The following is a 21182-nucleotide window of genomic DNA, read 5'->3' as shown; positions in this document are numbered from 1 at the left end:
TTGATTTGCACCACCTCCAGTGCCTCTGGAGCGGACGACCTTGGCCGGCAGGCAGCTGAGACGGGGTTGGGTGCTCACCAACACAACCAGGAAGCTGATGTGCAAACTGGAGGAGCAGCACCTCGTGCTCTGCTTGAGTAGCTTGCAACCCAGCGCTATGAACATTGAATTCTGCAATTTCAGGAAACTAACCTACTAACAACCCCCCATTCCCTGTGCCCCAACTGGATTTGCACCCATTTCTCCCCTTCCCCCTCATTCCATTCACAATTCACACTTTTGTAAGTCATAGGAGCAGAATTAGGCCATTTGGCACATCGAGTCTTGTGTCATTGGCTGATCTATCTTTCCCTCTCAACCCATTTCTCCTGCCTTCTCCCCGTAACCTCTTCCATCCATATCTCATACTTCATGTGTCTCACTGTAGAACAATAAAACACTTGCCCCTCATATCGCCTTTAAAGTTTACCCCTCTTACCTTAAAGCTGTCCCCTTAAGTCTTTGATATTTCTATCCTGAGAGAAAAAGGTTGTGATCCTCTATCGTATCCATGCCATTCATAATTTTATATACTTCAATCAGGTTTCCCCTGAATCTCCCACTCTCAAGAGAAAACAATCCAAGTTTGTCCGACCTCGCATTGTAACTAATGCCCTCCAATCCTGTTAATTTGGGAGATGGTGTGTTCATGCCTCATACACTGGGCTTGTGTGCAGCTCGGTGCATCTGCACTCTGAGCATTACAGGCCAGGATCTCCAATGGTGAGTGGGAGACTGTTCTTTCCCCTGTCCTCAAGGTTTTGAAACGTTTGAATATGTTCCTCTGTCCATCACTTACGCAGGTGATCGCTTATCGTGACAGGGCTCAGAAGAGCATCTGCTTTGAGTGGCACTCATCAGGTATGCAAATGACATGGGCATCCCAATGGAGCAAAAGTATTCACAAGTTCTTTTTGAACAGTGCCTGAACAAGCAAATATATGGTAACCACCATTGTCATCTTACTTGCCAGTTTAATTACTGATGTGACTAGTTTGCAAGTCAATTTAGGATTAGGACCCATGCAAGTTTTAATGCTTAGAAAACCAGTTTCAGAATACAAGTATGTTTTGAATAACCACATAGCTGTTATCAAAGACAGATAAGGAGAAAAACTTGGCTGCTGTATTCTTTGCATTACAACTTAAACCACTGTTTGTCGTGTTTGTACTGCCCATTTAGATAGACAACAACAACGGTCTGATCATAAAAGCGAAGGCAAAGTTAAAAGCTCAACCATAATAAATAAGGAAGTCAGAAATACTCAACTATGTAAATTAATTCATTTGACTTTATTCTGAATATTAAATATCCATAGTGCATTTAAATTACAAACAATTTATTGAATTACACTATGCATGGAAATCAAAGTAAAAATATTACATATCAAAATGTACATATTTCATGAACAGTGACCTGATTTTCTTCTTTATTAACTGTGATATGTAATCAGTAATTTCATATATCTTTTTTATTAAATTACAAAAGAAAACCTTGTGCCTATGACTTTGTTACATCATCTCCCATTTACAGACAAAATTAAACATTTATATACATCCAGTACCATCAAACATTAAGTTACACTTCAACTGTGCAAGATAAAGCAATGCATTGCACAAAATGATCTGATATTTCCATCAACAATTTAGTTCTATTCAAAATAAAGTAGAACAGGCTACAGGGAACAAAAATATTATACACAACTTTAGGTTTCAGGAGGGATTACAGGTGGGGAGGAGGAAGTCTTCAATATTTACAAGTCATCTTCAAGAATGAACCCTAAGAAAAAATATTTTGCAAGGAACATGCAGTTTTTGATCATTGAGGCACATTCCAATGGTTTACATTTACAGGACTGGCCAAACCGTTTCATCGATTGAAAAGTCTAGATATGTGCAGTGCTATGGCAACACCTGCACACCAAGGCTGATTATTTGCACTTTGCTTTATAATATGATAGCGATTATACAGGCTATGTTCAGCATTGAACTCTGAAAACATTCGGTGCGGCTGGAGTTAGGAACGAAGTATACAATTATAAACAAAATCGCCCAACAGCTGTACTGTTCTGGACAAGCCTGACAAGGTAACAGGGACATGGATGCAACGCTAAATTTCACGGTGTGCTGGGTGGGATATAGAGACTGCGGATGGAGGGGAAAGCTGCTCACGCACATCCACCTGCCGGAGTTTGGCCGACCGGTTTGCTCGGTATCGCCTTTGAGCAGAGAAGGCGACATTCAAAGTGTTGCACCGTTCTTTCTTGAAAATTGCGTTTTGCCATTTCCATAAACATCTGCCAAGTAATCGGCCAACAGGCCAATTGACTAGCACTGGGAAAATACGGCAACCAAGAGGGAAAATTAGGTGTAGGAAGGAACTGCAGATGCTGGTTTTCACCAAAGATAGACACAAAAAGCTGGAGTAACTCAACTCAGAACTGCTGAGTTACTTCAGCTTTGTGTGTCTAAGAGAGAACATGTTTGCATTAGAATACAGAATGAAGAGCATAATCCACCTTAACGCCATCTTCCAACAGCAACAGGAAACATGAAACTCCCCCGCCCCATGCCAGTTATTTGAATATAATTAGATTTTGCATTGCTTATTCAAGACATTGTCACCTTTCCATACACTTTTTCAACCCTTGACTGTACAGCCTGGCTTTGCAAATAAAAATAATAATCGCAAAATATATTTTGTGCACTTCTCTGAAGGAACACACGTTTTTGTATTTGCCGGTTGATAACAAGTTTGCAACAGCTTTGAGCTGATATTATTAATGGCAGCTCACAACTACCAACAACCATCAAAGGAATTGTGTGCAAGGTTAAAATATTGCACAGCTAGCAATACCAGCAAAGACAGCAAGTTCTTGGTTAGAATTTGGCTCGTAACCTCAAGTGTAGGAGTATTCCTTCATAACAGAGGAGGTACAAGTAGTGTAATGGGAGTTGGTGAGAGGCAGCTCCCACTCAGTATTCATACAATGCTTTCTACCATTTCTGATTGATTTGTTAGGACACACCTGCAGTCCCAATACAAAGTGTTTGAGCTTATCCAATCAGTCATTCAACAAACCACTGGCATTTTAACAAGATCACCACAAGGCTAGATCCTGTTCTGGATCCACATGCAAATACAGAATCAACAGACGGTATTTTGTTCATCTGCGATCTTTTAAAGATATCAAGCACAACGTTCGAGTAATCTTTCATAGATTGCAAATGTTATTTCCTTGAATTAATGCATGAGAACGGGATGATTTGCAGCAGGGAAGTATATTTTGGACAGATAACTGCTGTTCTATTATGACAGGTGGTTTGTGCATTATGGAGGCACTAATTTATTCCAGTTACAATTAGTACCTAACCTAACTACTAGGGGAATTTTTAACCTGGTGCAAATTTTCAGATGGAGGAGCAATCCAAATAAGTGCAAAGGGGCTGGTGGCATCACTAGTCAGGGGAGCAGTGAATGTATTCCCCTGGATGAAGCATTACCACAGCAACTGTGTCAGCCCGCTGCTCTAGGGCAATGCTCCTTTGCCCAGTTTTCAAAGTATATTTTAAAGGTTCATTTAGCCATGAATAAAACATTCCATAAGTAAAACGTAATGTTTCCCAAACCAGTTACTGTTTATGTACTTTAAAACACTGAACTAAACAGCCGAGGACTCATTTCTGATATTATCCTACACAATAATTTGTCACTACAAGCAGCCTTGGACCTAGACTATCTATCAAGGGCTCACAATTGCTACAGAGTAACTCCCAGCGCAACATGGGCACCGAGTTACAAGATCAGCTGTGACGGATCCGACCACAAAGTTCCAGCAGATCTTGCCAGCCCCCGGGTATTGATGAGCACATCTCCACATTTAGTAATAAAAACAAGCAGCTGAAGAAAAACTGGAATGAAACATGCTTTATAACTTAAGATCTCAATATATCTGAATGGTAGCTGGGATTCATTCCTTTGAATGGTCACCCAACACTACACTTGGGAAGTCAAATCTTTTCCTCCGTTCTGCAATGTTTGCCCCTAGAAGGTCACTGTTCGAAACAATAAACTGCATGCTGGATTGGTGAGACATTCCTGATTCTGCACAACAACCTTAAGTCACTTGACACTTATACATCACTGTTCAGACTCAATAGCTTTCAATTTTTGAACTCCAACATCAAAAAGTTAGTGTGCTGTGGATACGTCCTGGAGTCAGACCAGTACCTTCTGCTGAGAGCCACAGGCAAGTCGAGAAGTGACCACTTCAGGACTCTGGGCAACAACGTGGGTCCAAGTAATCATTTGTTTTATAATGTGCCTGAAAACACAACTCACACTGGCCTCACCATTTTAAAACAAGCGTGTGGAATATATGTCCCACAATAGTCAGTGAAGTTATATCCTTTGAACTTTTACATTTTTGTTTTAATTTTTTTAAAGGATTTACAAAACAATTGGTAAATACCTGTCACAGGTGTGGGGTACAAGTACTGTTGAAAGTATGAATAGTTCAGTTGCAACACTGGCTTTATCCAGTGGTTGGCAGGCTAGTTTAAACACTTTGCAAACTATTATTGCTGTACATATACCCTGTGGCCTCTTAAAGAGAGGCTGTTCGGAACACAATTGAATTATTAAAACAATGTTTGGTCATCGCATTTATATTCCTACTGGAAACCAAGACTGCCATATTGAATAGGAAATTTGCCTTTGTGGTGACATGCAGCTCAACTACAAAACCGGAGGAGGATAAAATCATCAGATGCATTTTATAGAATGCACATTCGGAAATTTCAAACCTCATTGCACCTTGGATGTATAGCATGAAATCGATCATCCCTTTCTCTGGAACAAAAAGCAAGCGTTTACTGGTTGAATACCAACACTTTATACAGAAAGCTGCAGGTACAACCTCTTTTCCATTCTTCATTACAGTACTTTTAACAGGGACAAAAAAAATTAGGTGGACAGTTAATAATCCTATGTCTGCCAAAGTGAAGCCATCCATGAAGTTACAAGGAATTCAACAGGGAATTTCCAACAGTTGTATCCGTGGCCTGTTCAAGGTCTTAACACAGACTTCCGCTGATCTGACACTCAACACTGTCCAACCAGAACAAACTTTTAATACAACATGGATAAAAATACAAACATTTCATCCCTTTTTGTGCACGGACTCATTTCAATTTTGTGGAAAATGTTTGGTTAATTTATCTATCTTACTGTAAATCTGAACTGGCTTGTCCTGTCAGACGGTCAGATAAAGTGGAGGAAAAAAATCAAAGCACCTTCCTTCGCAGTTGTCATTCAGTCCTTTTCGCCATCTTCGCTGCTTCCTAGAAACAAAGAGCAAGAAAACAACAATTAAAATTACAACAGCACAAAGCTTCACTGATAGGCAAGTGGGCATTAATTATTATCACTACTTTGAAAGCTTGCTATCAAACATTGCATACAGTCTGCAAGCTTTGGGAAGATCAAGCAATTCTTTTCTTTCAAGCAGCTGCTGCCTCACAGCACCAGAGACCCGGATACAAATCTGACTTTGGATGCTGTCTGTGTGGAGTTTGCAAGTTCCCCCTGTGATCGGATGGGTTTCCTCCGGGTTCTCTGGTTGCCTTCCAACATCCCAAGGACGTGCGGGTTTGTAGGTTAATTGGCCCTCGTAAATTGTAAATTGGCCCTAGTGTGTAGGGAGTGGGTGAGAAAGTGTGATAACATAGTGTGAATAGGTGACCGATGGTCGATGTGGCCTCAGTGGGCCGAAGGGCCTGATTCCATGCTGTATCTCCAAAACTAAAACAAGTGACCCTCTTTCAATAGTACTTCATCGACATAAAGAGCTTTGTTGTATACCCCAATAATGTTATTCTTTTCCCTCGTGTTAATCACCATCCCAGGAGAATATATGTGCCTTTTAAACCATTACTTCATGGACTAAACCACTGCTTCAGATTATTTCATCTTCCCAATCGCTAATCTCCACATTTCTTGCATTACCGATCTAGATGTTCTAAATATGCCTCTCAGCAAAGTTTCCTGAGCTTTATGACTCGGCAGATTACATCAGGGAAGGGAAAACTGCGGTAAAGCACTTAAGTCCTTCAACATTGGTGAAAAACATGCATTGAAATGAGCAAAGATGTAAGGTAGCTAATGTAACATGGCATCAAGCTTGCTGTCTCCAAGGGAATTAATGAAAGTTGCAGTGTCGAGTCTTATAAAGTTTAGGGTTTCACACACCACCCCATCAGGTCTTAGCAGTCAGTGAAAAGATCAACACAAATCAGATTTACTGGCAAGTAAATGGGGAAAATAGTCCTAAATGTTGTAATAACTAAACTGTGCAAATTTAGTTTATTTATTATTGTCACGTATACTAACGTACACCTTTTTGTCGTCTGCTATCCACTCAAAAAACCTATACATGGCGTGCGCAGTGGCCAAGCCTTCGAGTGGCTGTCTTACAGCACCAGTGACCCAGGTTCGATCCTGACTACGGATGCTGTCTGTACGGCGTTGTACGTTCTCCCTGTGACCTGTGTGGGTTTTCTCTGGGTGCTCCGGTTTCCTCCCACACTCTAAAGACATACAGGTTTGTAGGTTAATTGGCTTCAGTAAATTGTAAATTGTCCCGAGTGTGTAGGATAGTGCTAGTGTGCGGGGATCGCTGGTTGGCACGGACTCGGTGGGCCTGTTTCCACACTGTATCTTTAAATTAAACTACAATCATGACGTCCACAGTCCACATGATAAAATGTATACCAATTACTGTAACAAAGTCCTATACCGTCCAAATTCTGAATAAACCTGGAATTGAGCGCAAGAAATATCCTCTAGTTTTGATGTTACTGGCAGAATTGGATGTTATGAAAATCCACAAAAGTTGACATATGCTCTCTCCTTTTTTTGTTGAAAAAATGTGTAAATAGCCCTAGTTTAGGTTGACAAGGAGATTCCGAGGTGGGTGTGTGGTGTTCTGCTCCTTGTGCACAGCTGCTACGCTCACACTCATGCATGTGTTCCGTTCGCAGTGGTTCCAATGTCACATTGTCTTGATAAGCAGAACTAGGTGTTAGCTGTACGGCTACAAATTTAGCCCTCTGAATGTCCTATGTACACACCTGTGTTCGCCTCAATAGAAAGTCACCTTTGTGAGAATCGCAAAGCACAGGAGGCCCTTCTTGTCTGTGAGACCTGCCCCAGCTCTTTTCAATATGCTGCTTCAAATGTTTAATCAATTGCATTGGGAACGTTATCACTAAATCTGCTGCCATTGCTCTTTCAATTAAAAGCTTACCGCAGAAAGAGTCGCCTTCCCCGATTATTTTTTTTGCCAGTTATCCTAAAGAAATGCCCCTTGCATACCGATCTGTGCTCACTGAAATCTTTTTCTCCTAATTAACAAGGATGATGGTTTACAAACAGAGAATTGGCCTCCACTGCCTTCTGAGGCAGAGAATTACACAGATTTACAACTCTGAGTGAAAAGGTTTTTCCTCATCTCCATTCTAAATGGCCTATCCCTTATTCTTAAACTTTGGCCCCTGGTTCTGGACTCCCCCAACATTAGGAACATGTTTCCTGCCTCTAGCATTTTCAATCCCTTAATAATCTTACATGTTTCAATAAGATCCCCTCTCATCCTTCTAAATTCCAGTGCATACAAGCCTAGTCGCTCCAGTCTTTCAATATATGACAGTCCCACCATTCCGGGAATTAACCTAGTGAACCTATGCTGCACTCCCTCAATAGCAAGAATGTCCTTCCTCAAATTTGGAGACCAAAACTGCACACAGTACTCCAGGTGCTGTCTCACTAGGCCCCTGTACAACTGCAGAAGGACCTCTTTGCTCCTATACTCAACTCCTCTTGTCATAAAGGCCAACATTCCATTAGCTTTCTTCACTGCCTGCTGTACCTGCATGTTAACGTTAAGTGACTGATGAACAAGGACACCCAGATCTCTTTGTACTTCCCCATTTCCTAACTTGACACCATTCAGATAATAATCTGCCTTCCTGATCTTACCACCAAAGTGGATAACCTCACATTTATCCACATTAAACTGCATCTCCCATGTATCTGCCCACTCGTTCCGAGTCAGCATGGATTTACGAAGGGGAAATCATGCTTGACAAATCTACTGGAATTTTTTGAGGATGTAACTAGGAAAATTGACAAGGGAGAGTCAGTGGATGTGGTGTACCTCGACTTTCAGAAAGCCTTCGACAAGGTCCCACATAGGAGATTAGTGGGCAAAATTAGGGCACATGGTATTGGGGGTAGGGTACTGACATGGATAGAAAATTGGTTAACAGACAGAAAGCAAAGAGTGGGGATAAATGGGTCCCTTTCGGAATGGCAGGCAGTGACCAGTGGGGTACCGCAAGGTTCGGTGCTGGGACCCCAGCTATTTACGATATACATTAATGACTTAGACGAAGGGATTAAAAGTACCATTAGCAAATTTGCAGATGATACTAAGTTGGGGGGTAGTGTGAATTGTGAGGAAGATGCAATAAGGCTGCAGGGTGACCTGGACAGGTTGTGTGAGTGGGCGGATACATGGCAGATGCAGTTTAATGTAGATAAGTGTGAGGTTATTCACTTTGGAAGTAAGAATAGAAAGGCAGATTATTATCTGAATGGTGTCAAGTTAGGAGGAGGGGGAGTTCAACGAGATCTGGGTGTCCTAGTGCATCAGTCAATGAAAGGAAGCATGCAGGTTCAGCAGGCAGTGAAGAAAGCCAATGGAATGTTGGCCTTCGTAACAAGAGGAGTTGAGTATAGGAGCAAAGAGGTCCTTCTACAGTTGTACCGGGCCCTGGTGAGACCGCACCTGGAGTACTGTGTGCAGTTTTGGTCTCCAAATTTGAGGAAGGATATTCTTGCTATGGAGGGCGTGCAGCGTAGGTTCACTAGATTAATTCCCGGAATGGCGGGACTGTCGTATGTTGAAAGGCTGGAGCGATTGGGCTTGTATACACTGGAATTTAGAAGGATGAGGGGGGATCTTATTGAAACATATAAGATAATTAGGGGATTGGACACATTAGAGGCAGATAACATGTTCCCAATGTTGGGGGAGTCCAGAACAAGGGGCCACAGTTTGAGAATAAGGGGTAGGCCATTTAGAACGGAGATGAGGAAGAACTTTTTCAGTCAGAGGGTGGTGAAGGTGTGGAATTCTCTGCCTCAGAAGGCAGTGGAGGCCAGTTCGTTGGATGCTTTCAAGAGAGAGCTGGATAGAGCTCTTAAGGATAGCGGAGTGAGGGGGTATGGGGAGAAGGCAGGAACGGGGTACTGATTGATAGTGATCAGCCATGATCGCATTGAATGGCGGTGCTGGCTCGAAGGGCTGAATGGCCTACTCCTGCACCTATTGTCTATTGTCTATTGTCTATTGTCACTCACACAACCTGTCCAAGTCACCCTACATCCTCATAGCATCCTCATAGCATCCTCCTCACAGCTCACACTGCCACCCAGATTTGTGTCATCTACAAATTTGCAAATGTTACTTTTAATCTCTTCATCTAGGTCCTTAATGTATATTGTAAATAGCTGTGGTCCCAACACTGAGTCTTGCAGTATCCCACTAGTCACTGCCTGCCATTCTGAAAGGGACCCGTTAATCCTTACTCTTTGTTTCCTGTCTGCCGACCAATTTTCTATCCATTTCAGTACCCTACCCCCAATACCATGTGCTCTAATTTTGCTCACTAATCTCCCATGTAGGACCTTATCAAAGACTTTCTGAAAGTCCAGGTACACTACATCCACTGGCTCTCCCTTGTCCATTTTCCTAGTTACATTCCAAAAGATTAGTTAAGCATGATTTCCCCTTCATAAATCCATGCTGACTTGGAATGATCCTGTTACTGCTATCCAAATGTTCCACACTTTCTTCTTTTATAATTGACTCCAGCATCTTCCCCGCCACTGATGTCAGGCTAACTGGTCTATAATTTCCTGTTTTCGCTCTCCCTCCTTTCTTAAAAAGTGGGATAACATTAGCTACCCTCCAATCCACAGGAACTGATCCTGAATCTATAGTACATTGGAAAATGATCACCAATGCGTCCACGATTTCTCGAGCCACTTCCATAAGTACCCTGGGATGCAGACCATTAGGCCCTGGGGATTTATCAGCCTTCAGTCCCATCAGTCTACCCAACACCATTTCCTGCCTAATGTGAATTTCCTTCAGTTCCTCCGTCACCCTCGGACCTCTGTCCACTAGTACATCTGGGAGATTGTTTGTGTCTTCCTTAGTGAAGACAGATCCAAAGTACCTGTTCAACTCGTCTGCCATTTCCTTGTTCCCCATAATAAATTCACTTGCTTCTGTCTTCAAGGGACCTTCAAGCACAGGAACAGACCCTTCGGTCCATGATCCCTGCGTCAACATGATCCCAGTTTATACTGCACCTGCCGGCTCATGGGTAACCACCTTACCCTGCCCACTCACATATCTGTCTAAATGCCTCTTAAACACTGCTTCCAATGAAAACAGTGCTTCCACCACTTCCCCTGGCAGTGCATTCCAAGCACCCACCACTCTGCAAAATAAAACTCGCCTTTTAAATCTCCTTTAAACTTTTCTCCTCTCACTTTAAAGCTTTGCCATCCATTATAGGACATTTCTGCCCTGGGAAAAATACTCTGACTCGCTATCCTATCTATGCCTCGCTTAATTTTAAATCAGATTTCCCTCAGCCGCAGATGCTCCTGAGAAAACAAGCCAACCTCTCCTAATGGGTGATACATTGTAGTCCAGGCAACATCCTGGTAACCTCTTCTGCACCCTCTTCAAAGGCTTTACAACCTTCCTGTAATGTGGTAATCAGAACAGCACATATGTGACTTAACCAAAGTTTCATACAGCTGAAATTGGGATGTCAACCGAAGGCAGGTATGCTGTACACCTTCTTTAAATCCACCCTATCTGGTGTAGCTGGTATATTAGTTTTGTTTTGAACATGCATATGGATATCCAGAGAATGGAAGGATATGGATTATGTGCAGGCAGCTAAGAGTGGGTGTTGACAGCGTTCGGTACAGACATTGCGGGCCGAAGGGCCTGTTCATCTGCTGCACTATTCTATGGGCAAGTGAGCAAATGAGTAGATGGGCCGGAGAAAGCTAAATACACAATGATAGCAATAGTGTTCAATTCAATATAACAACTCATTAAGTTCCACATGTAGCCAGAGCATTTAACCTGCACTTGTAGATGCACTGTCATTAAAATAACAACTATTACAATAAAAAGGCCATGAGAGTACATTTATCTCAAGTTCTGCACCTACTCCATTTCGGATTCTTACAAATTACTCAGAATCTTCCGGCTCTGAAGACCTAGAAACTTCAGAATGATGGATGCAAGATTTACTTAGTAAATGAACATCTTTCAATGGAAGACACAAGGTACTGCAGAAGCTAGTTTACAGAAAGGGGCACAAAGTGCTGGAGTAACTCAGCGGGTCAGGCAGGAGAACATGAATAGTTCATAAGTTCATGTTTATAAGTCAGAGGAGCAGAATTAGGCCATTCACCCATAAAGACTACTCCAGCATTCGATCATGGCTGATCTATCTTTCCCTCTCAACCCCACTCTCCTGCCTTCTCCCCATCATCCCTGACACCCTTAGTAATCAAGTATCTGTTTGGGGCCGGGACATCTTTTCAGGCTGAAGGGTCTCGACCCGAAATGTCACCTATCCATGTTCTCCGGAGATGTGGCCCCACCTGCTGAGATACTTTTGTGTATTAATGAGTATCTGCAGTTCTTTGTTTCTAAAGGTCCGCTAAACTAAATGCAAATTGAAGTATTTGTGTTCCCCTGAACTTGGTTATATAACAAATCTAACATTTTACCAAGAGCAGGTAGCATTCTTTGTTTCCCGTATCCTCCTTGGCATTGTTTTCTTTACATTGTTTTATATAATACAAGATAAATTAGAGCCATGACCATCTCATTGGTGATTAATGAGAGCCCAATGCAATGTATATGAAGCATATCCAGGGGAGCACCCCACTCAAAAGATTCAGATGACGATGAGAGGGAAGCTGCCCACCACTTTCCTTTATGTCAGTGAAGACAAGCACAGGTGCAATACCCAGGCACCTGCTAATTGAATGTCAATTTAACAACTTGACTCCAAATTCACAATGACGCATTAAGCTGAAGGCAGCTGTTACACTTAGTCTAGCAACAGATGTGCTTCCTGTGTGTCTCCTGATCCATAATAACTGTTTGCTGATGCCATTTAAACCTGACTCATTCACTTCATATGATACTTCTGGAAATATTTTTTTGGGGCAGAACTGCCTTGATTTAATACATTAGGCACGGGCTTTCACAATAAACAGGTCGGGTCACGTATCTATAAAAGACCACATAGAAAAAGAAACTTAAAGCGACTGTTAAATTGACAACACAATTTCACTTGTCAGATTTTAAAGGTGGTGAAGAATTAATAAGCTGTATATGAAAAACTGAATCGATGCAATTCAAACTTCTCCGTCGTTACAACACCATATTCTGCCTAGTTCGATTGTACACGTCCTACCTGGATAGCAAAACAACGTTTTCATTATATCTGGGTATAAAGGAAAGACAATAATAAACAAATACCACCTCTTGTCCCACCTCTTCCCCTCTCCTCATCGTACTGGCCACCGCCCCTCTACTCTGTCTAAATGAAGGGTCCCGACCCGAAACAATGCCTATCCATGTCCTCCAGAGATACTGCTGACCTGCTGAGTTACTCCGGCATTGTGTTTTCTCAAGATTCCAGCATTTGCAGTGACTCATTACTCCAATACTAAATGGGGTTAATTAGCAGGTAAATTTGCCTCTGGCCTGCATCATCTCGAATAAAGCTGCATCCTAACATTGTGAGGTGATTGTGATTAAAACAGGAGGCTTTTCTTTAACTACCATACCTCTCCCACCTTTCAAATACCCTATTTTGTTAGTGTTGGTGGCACAGTGGTGCATCAGTAAAGTTGCTGCCTTACAACGCCAGAGACCCAGGTTCAATCCTGATCACTGGTGCTGTCTGTAGGGAGTTTGTACGTTCTCCCTGTGACCGCACGGGTTTTCTCAGGGTGGTCCGGTTTCCTTCCACACTCCAAAGACGTACAGATTTGTAGGTTAATTGGGTTTGGTAAAGTTGTAAATTGTCGCGAGTGTGCTGGATAATGTTTGTGTACGGGATGATCACTGGTCGGGGTGGACTTGGTGGGCCAAAGAGCCTGTTCCTGCACTGTATCTCTAAAGTCTAGAGACCTGTGAAGTTGTTAGTGCCTAGCCCATCTGAATCTCAATGGTGCTTTTATAGTCACATGTGCGAAGTGCAACATAAATGAAATTATTTTCCAACAAACAGTCCAGTACCTCCCGCAGCCGACCTCAAGGGCATGTGTTAATAAAATTGGTGACCAGTCCACCTAAATGATGCGGACATTGATGGAAGCTAAGCTTCTTTCTGAAAACTAACAAGAGTTAATGAAAATAACTTCCGGATGAGGGTGGTGGGTGGTGTCAGTGTGTGAATAATATTTAAAAACACTAACTCCCAAAGGAAGTTAGTCAAAATTCCAATCTAGAGATATCTATATTTTACTATTCAGAGCTGGATAAGTTGTTCCCTGATCACATACACAATGCTTGCTCCAGAGTAACTATTTGGTGCCATTAAGATCCTTTCCCATCATGCCCAGATACATGACTTCAAGCCTTCTCCGAACCAATCATTTCCCCGAGGGCATAAAAGGGCAGGTAATACTTAATCTGGAAAGGGCAGTTTTAAGAACGCCATAACCTTTTCTTATTCACAGTTATGCTAACTGAAACAGAACCTTGTTTTCACCCAAATTTTGACTTCCAAAAAAAGTGGTCTAAATGAATAACAGTGAGGGCGACATACCTCCTTGTTCCATGTCGGAATCCGTAAGGTGAGTCAAAGAGAAGTTTGCAATGTTGGATGGAGAGATAGAAAACCTAGAATACGACGACGATGTATCTGTCCAATTTTGCTCCAAAGTCCGAGAGGACGGTGGAGGTGAAAAATATCTGGAAGCAGGGGAAGAAGACTGTTTTAGGGAGGCAAGTCGGTTTGCTGTTTGAGAGATAAATGAGGACTCTGAAGAGGATATGGAGAAATCATCATCCCATTCAAAACCACCACCTGAAAAAAGGAAAGCATTATGTTACTGTTATGTCACAACCAGGATATTTTCAAAAGTATGCCAGTACTTGTTATCAGTTGAAAAATACAATTATAGGAAACAATAAATAGGTATATTCTCTGCAAATGGAATTCTATGGGAGCAGGGAGATCAATGGATTATCACACTTTCCCTTAAACCTAATGATCTGAATTTCCTTTAATCTAAATGATCATATTGAAGTCTCCTCGGGACTCTGCTTTTCACATTAAGAAATCACTTGATGAGTTGTAAAGAACTTTCATCACCAAGTGTGAAAAGCATTATAAACATTAAAGTCTTTAAGTATCATTCGTAGATTGAAATACCAAAAAAAATTGTTTGAAGGGTCCCGACCCGAAACATTCCCCATCCAGTTTCTCCAGAGTTCTGTCTGACCCACTGAGTTACTCCAACATTATGTCTTTTTTTGCAGACCAGCTTCTGCAGTTCTTTGTATCGACTTTTTAAAAAACTTCCATTGGGCCCATTTCTCATCAACAAGACAAATCAATTGCAGAAAACTCAACGCATTTTGGCTGTAATGCTTAAAGCTGCCGTAGCCAATAACATTCAGAGGGATAATAAAATTAACAGAATCAAAATGAAAATTGATGGATTAATGCAAGAAATTGTGTAAGCACTAGTTTTTAGAAGTGGGGTACGTACTTTATAGGAAATTAATGTCTGAATGCAAGACAGTCCGTCAGTATTGTGCAGTAGAATAAAATGAGTTTATGTCCACTTGATTTCAAAAAGCGACAACAAAATGAGATTACTAATAATTGAAAAGATATGATCGGTGATAGCTGGGAAGGGTAGTTTATCAATAAAAGCCCAGTGAGGGAAAGGGAATGATTTTAGATAAGCAATTTTGAGATGGGAAGATCGTGACAGAGACCTATGTCTGGCAAGTGGGACCCAAAATGTTCTCTGTTCATTTCCCTCCACAGTTGCTGCCTGACCTGCTGAGTTGTTCCAACAGTTTCTTTTTTTGCTCAAGCATCATTTTGTTGACGTTGGTGATGACACACTTGGATTATTAGGTTTTGGTCACCTTGCTACTGGAAAGCAATGCCTCTGGAAAGCCACCAGCATTCATAAAGACCCCTCACACCCCTGCAACAGTCTGTTCAAACTTCTACCATCTGGCAGACGCTACAAGGCCTTCTACGCCCGCACCTCCAGACTCAGGAATAGCTTCATTCCCAGGGCCATAGCACTCTGAACCGGTCCTGCTGAGTCGGATGGTCACGTCGCACAGTGGCCCGGCACAGACCTATTTGCACTTTATTCTGTTTAAAACTGTTTCTAATTTTGTTTCTCTGAGTTGTCTAAATTTATGTTGATTAGCTAATTAATTTATTGCATCGTATGGAAGTCACATTCCCAATCTCATTGTACCTCTGTACAATGACAATAAAGATATATTGTATTGTATTGCATTGAAACATGCCATTCAGCTGGAAAGAGTGTAGAAAGGATTTCTGAGGATGTTGCCAGGACTCAAGGGAATGAGTTATAAGGAGAGGATGGGTAGGCTAGGACTTTATTAATTGGAGCCATTGGAGACCGACAGATGATCGTATAGAGATGTACACATTCATGTGGTGTGTATAGGTGGATAGAGTCTTTTTTCCAGGGTTGGGGAATCAATAACTGGAGGGCATAGTTTTAAGGTGAGAGAAAGGTTTAATAGTAACCTAGGAGTAACTTTCTCACACGGGTACATGGAATGAGCTGCCAGAAATAGTGTTTGAGGAAAGTACAAATAACAACATTTGAAAGACACTTGGACAAGTACATGGAAAGGAAAGGTTTATAAGGATATTGGTCAAATGCAGGCAAATAGGATTAGCTTAGATGGGCATCTTGGACGGCATGGAAAGGTTGGGCCGGAGGGCCTGTTTCCATGCTGTATGACTGAGGCTCCTCTGCAAATTGGCTGCCATTTTTACGAAAACAGTAGAAATTTATTTTCTAAAACAATATTTTAAAACAAAACTTTCACCTATATTGAAGACATATAAAATTGTTATGAAACTAAAATAATTCTCAAATTGTAGTTTTTACTGATTCAGGTTGCAAGATTGAACATACCAAAGTTTACCTTTTACGTGAAATAAACAATCAAATGGTTGATTGTGGATGAGTGAAATATGAATAAAACAACATTGATTTAGAAAGGTCCGCAGTGGTAACTTTATTATATGAGAGTAAAGACCAAGGTATGCAAATCTATCAGGCAAACCAGCCTGATCAGCAGGCACAGCGCTAGAGTTACTGCCTTACAGTGCCAGAGACCCAGGTTCTGCCTACGGCTGCTGTCTGCACGGAGTTTGATCGTTCTCCTTGTGACCACATAGGTTTTCTCCGGTTTTCTCCCACATTCCAAAGATGTACTGGTTTTGTAGGTTAGCTGACTTCAGTAAGGTGTAAAATTGTTCCTAGTGTGTAGGGTAGTGTTAGCATACGGGGTGATCACTGGTCAGCCCGGACTCGGTGGGACGAAGGACGTGTTTCTGCGCTTTATCTCCAAAGTCTAAAGATTGACTATCTATAGATAGAGTATCCTTGAATCTTGATAAAATGAGCTGTCCTATAAAGATTAAATGAGGCGATAAAGATTGCTATTGAGGCAGTGCAGCGTAGGTTCACGAGGTTAATCCCCGGATGGTGGGACTTTCATATGAGGAAAGATTGGAAAGACTGGGCTTGTATTCACTGAAATTTAGAAGGATGAGAGGGAATCTTATAGAAACGTATAAAATTATAAAAGGACTGGACAAGCTAGATGCAGGAAAAATGTTCCCAATATTAGGGGAGTCCAGAACCAGGAGCCACAGTCTAAGAATAAAGGGGAGGCCATTTAAAACTAAGATGAGAAAAAACAATTTCATCCAGTGTTGTGAATTTGTCGAATTCTCTACCACAAAAGGCAGTAGAGGCCAATTCACTGGATGAATTTTAAAAAGAGTTGGATAGAGCTCTAAGGGCTAGTGGAATCAAGGGATATAGGGAGAAGGCAGGCACGGGTTTCTGATTGTGGATGATCAGCCATGATCCCAATGAATGGCGATGCTGGCTCGAAGGGCCAAATGGCCTCCTCCTGCACCTATTTTCTATGTTTCTATGTAATAAACACAATCTATAAATTAACTAATTGCAATTCTCAGAAAATGCAACATCTGTGAAGATGAACTTTGTTTTTATTAAATGATTTAAGCAAAGCCAATGTTCTTGATCTGAGACAATCTTATTGTAACACAGTTGTGCAGGACCATTGCAGCTTATTGCTCATCTTTTGGCCCATCTAACTTTCCTGTAAAAGTTTACCTCGGTTCTAATTTTTTCTGAACTTTATTATAAATCTATGCCCAGTGATTATTTTAGCAAAAGGAAATAAACCCTTTTCCATCTCTCACTTAGACTTGTCCTAACTTCATTTCAGCGAATTGTGAGCTTTTAATGATGCCATGGAATGGAGCACCTACCTTCTTCATCAGTGGAACTCTCAGAGTTCGAGATCCTGTAATGGGGTCCAGTTAGTGTGACAGGGCTGCCACTGTCAGATACCAAACTGTTTTCTGCTGCTGAATGCTCTCCCAATTCTTTGGTAGGGGTCTCCTGAAAGCCGGGATAAACAATTGCAGTTATTGAAAGAACGGTAAAGTTTATAAGAATGGCAATAACCATCCTACTACTGTATTCAATGCCTTGACTTTGTCCTGGACCACCCATATTAAAGCAATGGCCAAGAAAGCACACCAACACCTCTACTTCCTTAGAAGGCTTAGGAAGTTCAGCATGTCCCCTACAACTCTCACTAACTTCTACAGATGCGCCGTAGAAAGCATTTTATCAGGATACATTACGGCATGGAATGGGAACAGCGTCATACAAGACCGCAAGAAATTGCAGAGAATTGTGGAAGCAGCCCGGACCATCACACAAACCAATCTCCCATCAGGCAAAAGGTACAGAAGTGTGAAAGTGCACACCTCCCTGTACACACATGACTGTGGGGCCAGGTTCAGCTCAAACTCCATCATCAAGTTTGCTGATGACACTGTGGTGGTGGGCCGGATCTCCAACAACGATGAGAAGGCCTACCGGGAGGAGGTGGCTGATCTGGCACTCTGGTGTCAGGACAATAGCCTCCTCTTGAATGTCACTAAAACAAAGGAGCTGATTGTGGACTTCAGAAGGGCTAAACATCCAAGGACGTACACGCCACTGGAGATAAATGGGTCTATTGTGGATAGGGTGAGCAGTTTCAAATACTTGGGAGTCCGCATCGCAGAGGATCTGACGTGGGCAACGCACATTGCCGCACTGGTGGGTAAGGCTAAGCAGCGCCTTTACCACCTTAGACAACTGAGGAAATTCAGAGTGTCTCAGAGGATCCTTCATTGCTTCTACTCTGGGGCTGTAGAGAGCATCCTGTCCGGCAACATTACAGTCTGGTTTGGGAACAGCTCTGCCCAGGACAGGATAGCCCTGCAGAGAGTAGTGCGTTCGGCAGAATGCACCATGGGAACTACACTCGTCCCCCTGCAGGACCTATACATCAGGAGGTGCAGATCCAGAGCAAGTAAGATCATGAGGGACCCCTGCCACCCCAGCAACGGACTGTTCCAGATGCTACGATCAGGCAAACGCCTCCGCTGTCACGCTGTGAAAACGGAGAGGATGAGACGGAGCTTCTTCCCACAGGCCATCAGGACTGTCAACTTTTATAACCCCAGAGTCTAAATTTTTGTCGACAATAATAGTAACTTATTAACTTTATTTATATGCTGTAACTGTAATTCTTTTTGTGCACAACCCGCAGGCATTGCCACTTTCATTTCACTGCACATCGTGTATGTGTATGTGACAAATAAATTTGACTTGACTTGAAGAAAAAAAAAAAAAAAAAAAAAACTTGACTTGAGGCACAGTTTCTTCCCAGCCGTTATCAGGCAACTGAACCATCCTACCAACAACGAGAGAGCAGTCCTGAGCTACTATCTACCCCATTAGAGACCCTCAGGCTATCTTTGATCAGAATTTACAGGACTTTATCTTGCACTAAACATTATTCACATTATTTCCTTTATCATGAATCTGCACACAGTGGATGGTTCGACTTTAATCAAGTATTGTCTTTCCACTGACCGGTTAGCGTGCAAAAGCTTTTCATTGTACCTCTGTACACTTGACATAAACTAAACTCAAATTGACCAGTGTGCCATGTCTTCTAATCACATTGTCTACCAGCATAGCCATCTCCAAGGATCAACAGACTTGACTTCTATAGTTCCACTGTTGCAGAGATTGTCAGTATGATCCTTGAAGATCTGAGACTATCATTCACAGTGTATGCCCTCTCCTCATTCCTTCTCCCCAAGTGCATCACTTCACATTTGCCTGGATTGAACTCCATCTGCCATTTTTCAGCCCGTTTCACCAATACATTGATATCACCCTGTAGCCCAAGGCTGCCTTCCACCACATCAACAACCCCACAAATCCTCGGGTCATCCATGAATGTACTGATCCTGCCTCCCATATCCACACCCGGCATTCATGAATATTACAAACTACAAGGGTTCCCGCACAGAACCCTTGTGGACACGACGGCCCAATTGTATAAACAACCCTCTACTATCAACCTTTGTCATCTTTTGCCAAACCACTTTTGCCAGTATTTGCCACCTTGCTCCGGATCCCATGGACCTTAACCTTTTGAATCAATCTCCCAAGTTGGACCTGATTAAAGGCTTTAATAAAGTTCAGATATATCACATCTACTGCCCTCCCTCATCAATACACGTTGTTACCTCTTCAAATAATTCAATTTGGTCAGAGAGGATCTGTCGGCCATGTTGGCTTTCTCTGACTTGTTCCTGCATTTCCAAGTGATCATTAATCCTTTCAGAATTTCTCCCAGTATCTTCCCGACCACTGATGTCTATAGTTCACGAATGCTTCACAGGGCTATGGTAATCAGGCTTTTCCCTGCTACCTTCCTTGCATATTTGCAGTCTTCCAGTCACCTGTTACCCAGTGAAGATTTTAAGATCTCAGCCAGAGCTCCAGCAATCTTTCTTGCTTCCCAAATCAGCCTAGGATAAATCATCCAGTCCTGAGGATTTATCTACCTTTAAACCTAAACCTGCCGAGGCACCGAGTACCTCTTTGTTCAGGAGGGCACTTGACTTTAAATTCTGCTGCCTCTGCCAGTTTTATGCCGGGAATGCTTAAGCCAATTAGTCACCTGGATCAAAATTTAAAGAAAATAAATCCTAAATCTAGAGTGCAAGAATAACTGCTCAATCACTTGCCTGCCACTGATTATTATTCACAAGGAAATTGTGAAGCAAGTTAATCATTCTGCAATAGCAATGGACAAGGAAGGATAGAACCAAACATTATCAAAAAGTGGTGCTGCCTTAAGACTGAAATAAAAATATCCTGGAAACACTCAGCCAGTCAGACAGCATCTCATGAAGAGTTAATCTATCTGGTCAAAGACCCTGCACAGAACTCTGTATAAAATCACGATGGGAATAGATATGGTGAATACACAGAGCATTTTACCCAGGGTAGGGGAAAATCAAGAACCAGAGGACATAGGTTTAAGGTGAGAGGAGAAAAATTTAATAGGAACCTGAGGGGTAATGTTTTTACTCAGGGGGCAGTGGATATATGGAACGAACTGCCAGAGGAGGTAGTTGAGGCAGGTATGAAAACACAAGACACTTGGACAGTTACATAGATAGGAAAGCTTTTGAGGGATATGGGCCAAACAGGGCCAATGGCCTTTGCTTGGATGGAGAATCTTGGTCAGCATGTTCGAGGTGGGCCGAATGGCCTGTTTCCGTGCAGTATGACTCTTATGACTATTAGCCTTAATAATGCTGCCTGACCTT

At 42.1% G+C, this 21182-nt stretch overlaps 1 protein-coding gene across 1 annotated transcript in view; it reads right to left on the bottom strand.

The window, feature by feature from the left end:
• Positions 1-1335: 1335 nt before the first annotated feature.
• lmtk2 (lemur tyrosine kinase 2) overlaps positions 1336-21182 on the bottom strand; it is a 99474-nt gene continuing 79627 nt past the window's right edge. The window contains exons 12-14 of the mRNA XM_078418077.1: positions 17760-17892; positions 13986-14246; positions 1336-5381 (exon numbers count right to left, since the gene is read on the bottom strand). Of these exons, the coding sequence (XP_078274203.1) occupies positions 5353-5381; positions 13986-14246; positions 17760-17892 (423 nt within the window). The 3' untranslated portion in view covers positions 1336-5352. The remainder of the gene's footprint in view (positions 5382-13985; positions 14247-17759; positions 17893-21182) is intronic.

The sequence above is a fragment of the Rhinoraja longicauda genome, chromosome 21, assembly GCF_053455715.1.
Source record: "Rhinoraja longicauda isolate Sanriku21f chromosome 21, sRhiLon1.1, whole genome shotgun sequence".
Lineage (NCBI taxonomy): Eukaryota > Metazoa > Chordata > Chondrichthyes > Rajiformes > Arhynchobatidae > Rhinoraja > Rhinoraja longicauda.
This window is presented reverse-complemented; position numbering and strand designations above follow the sequence as displayed.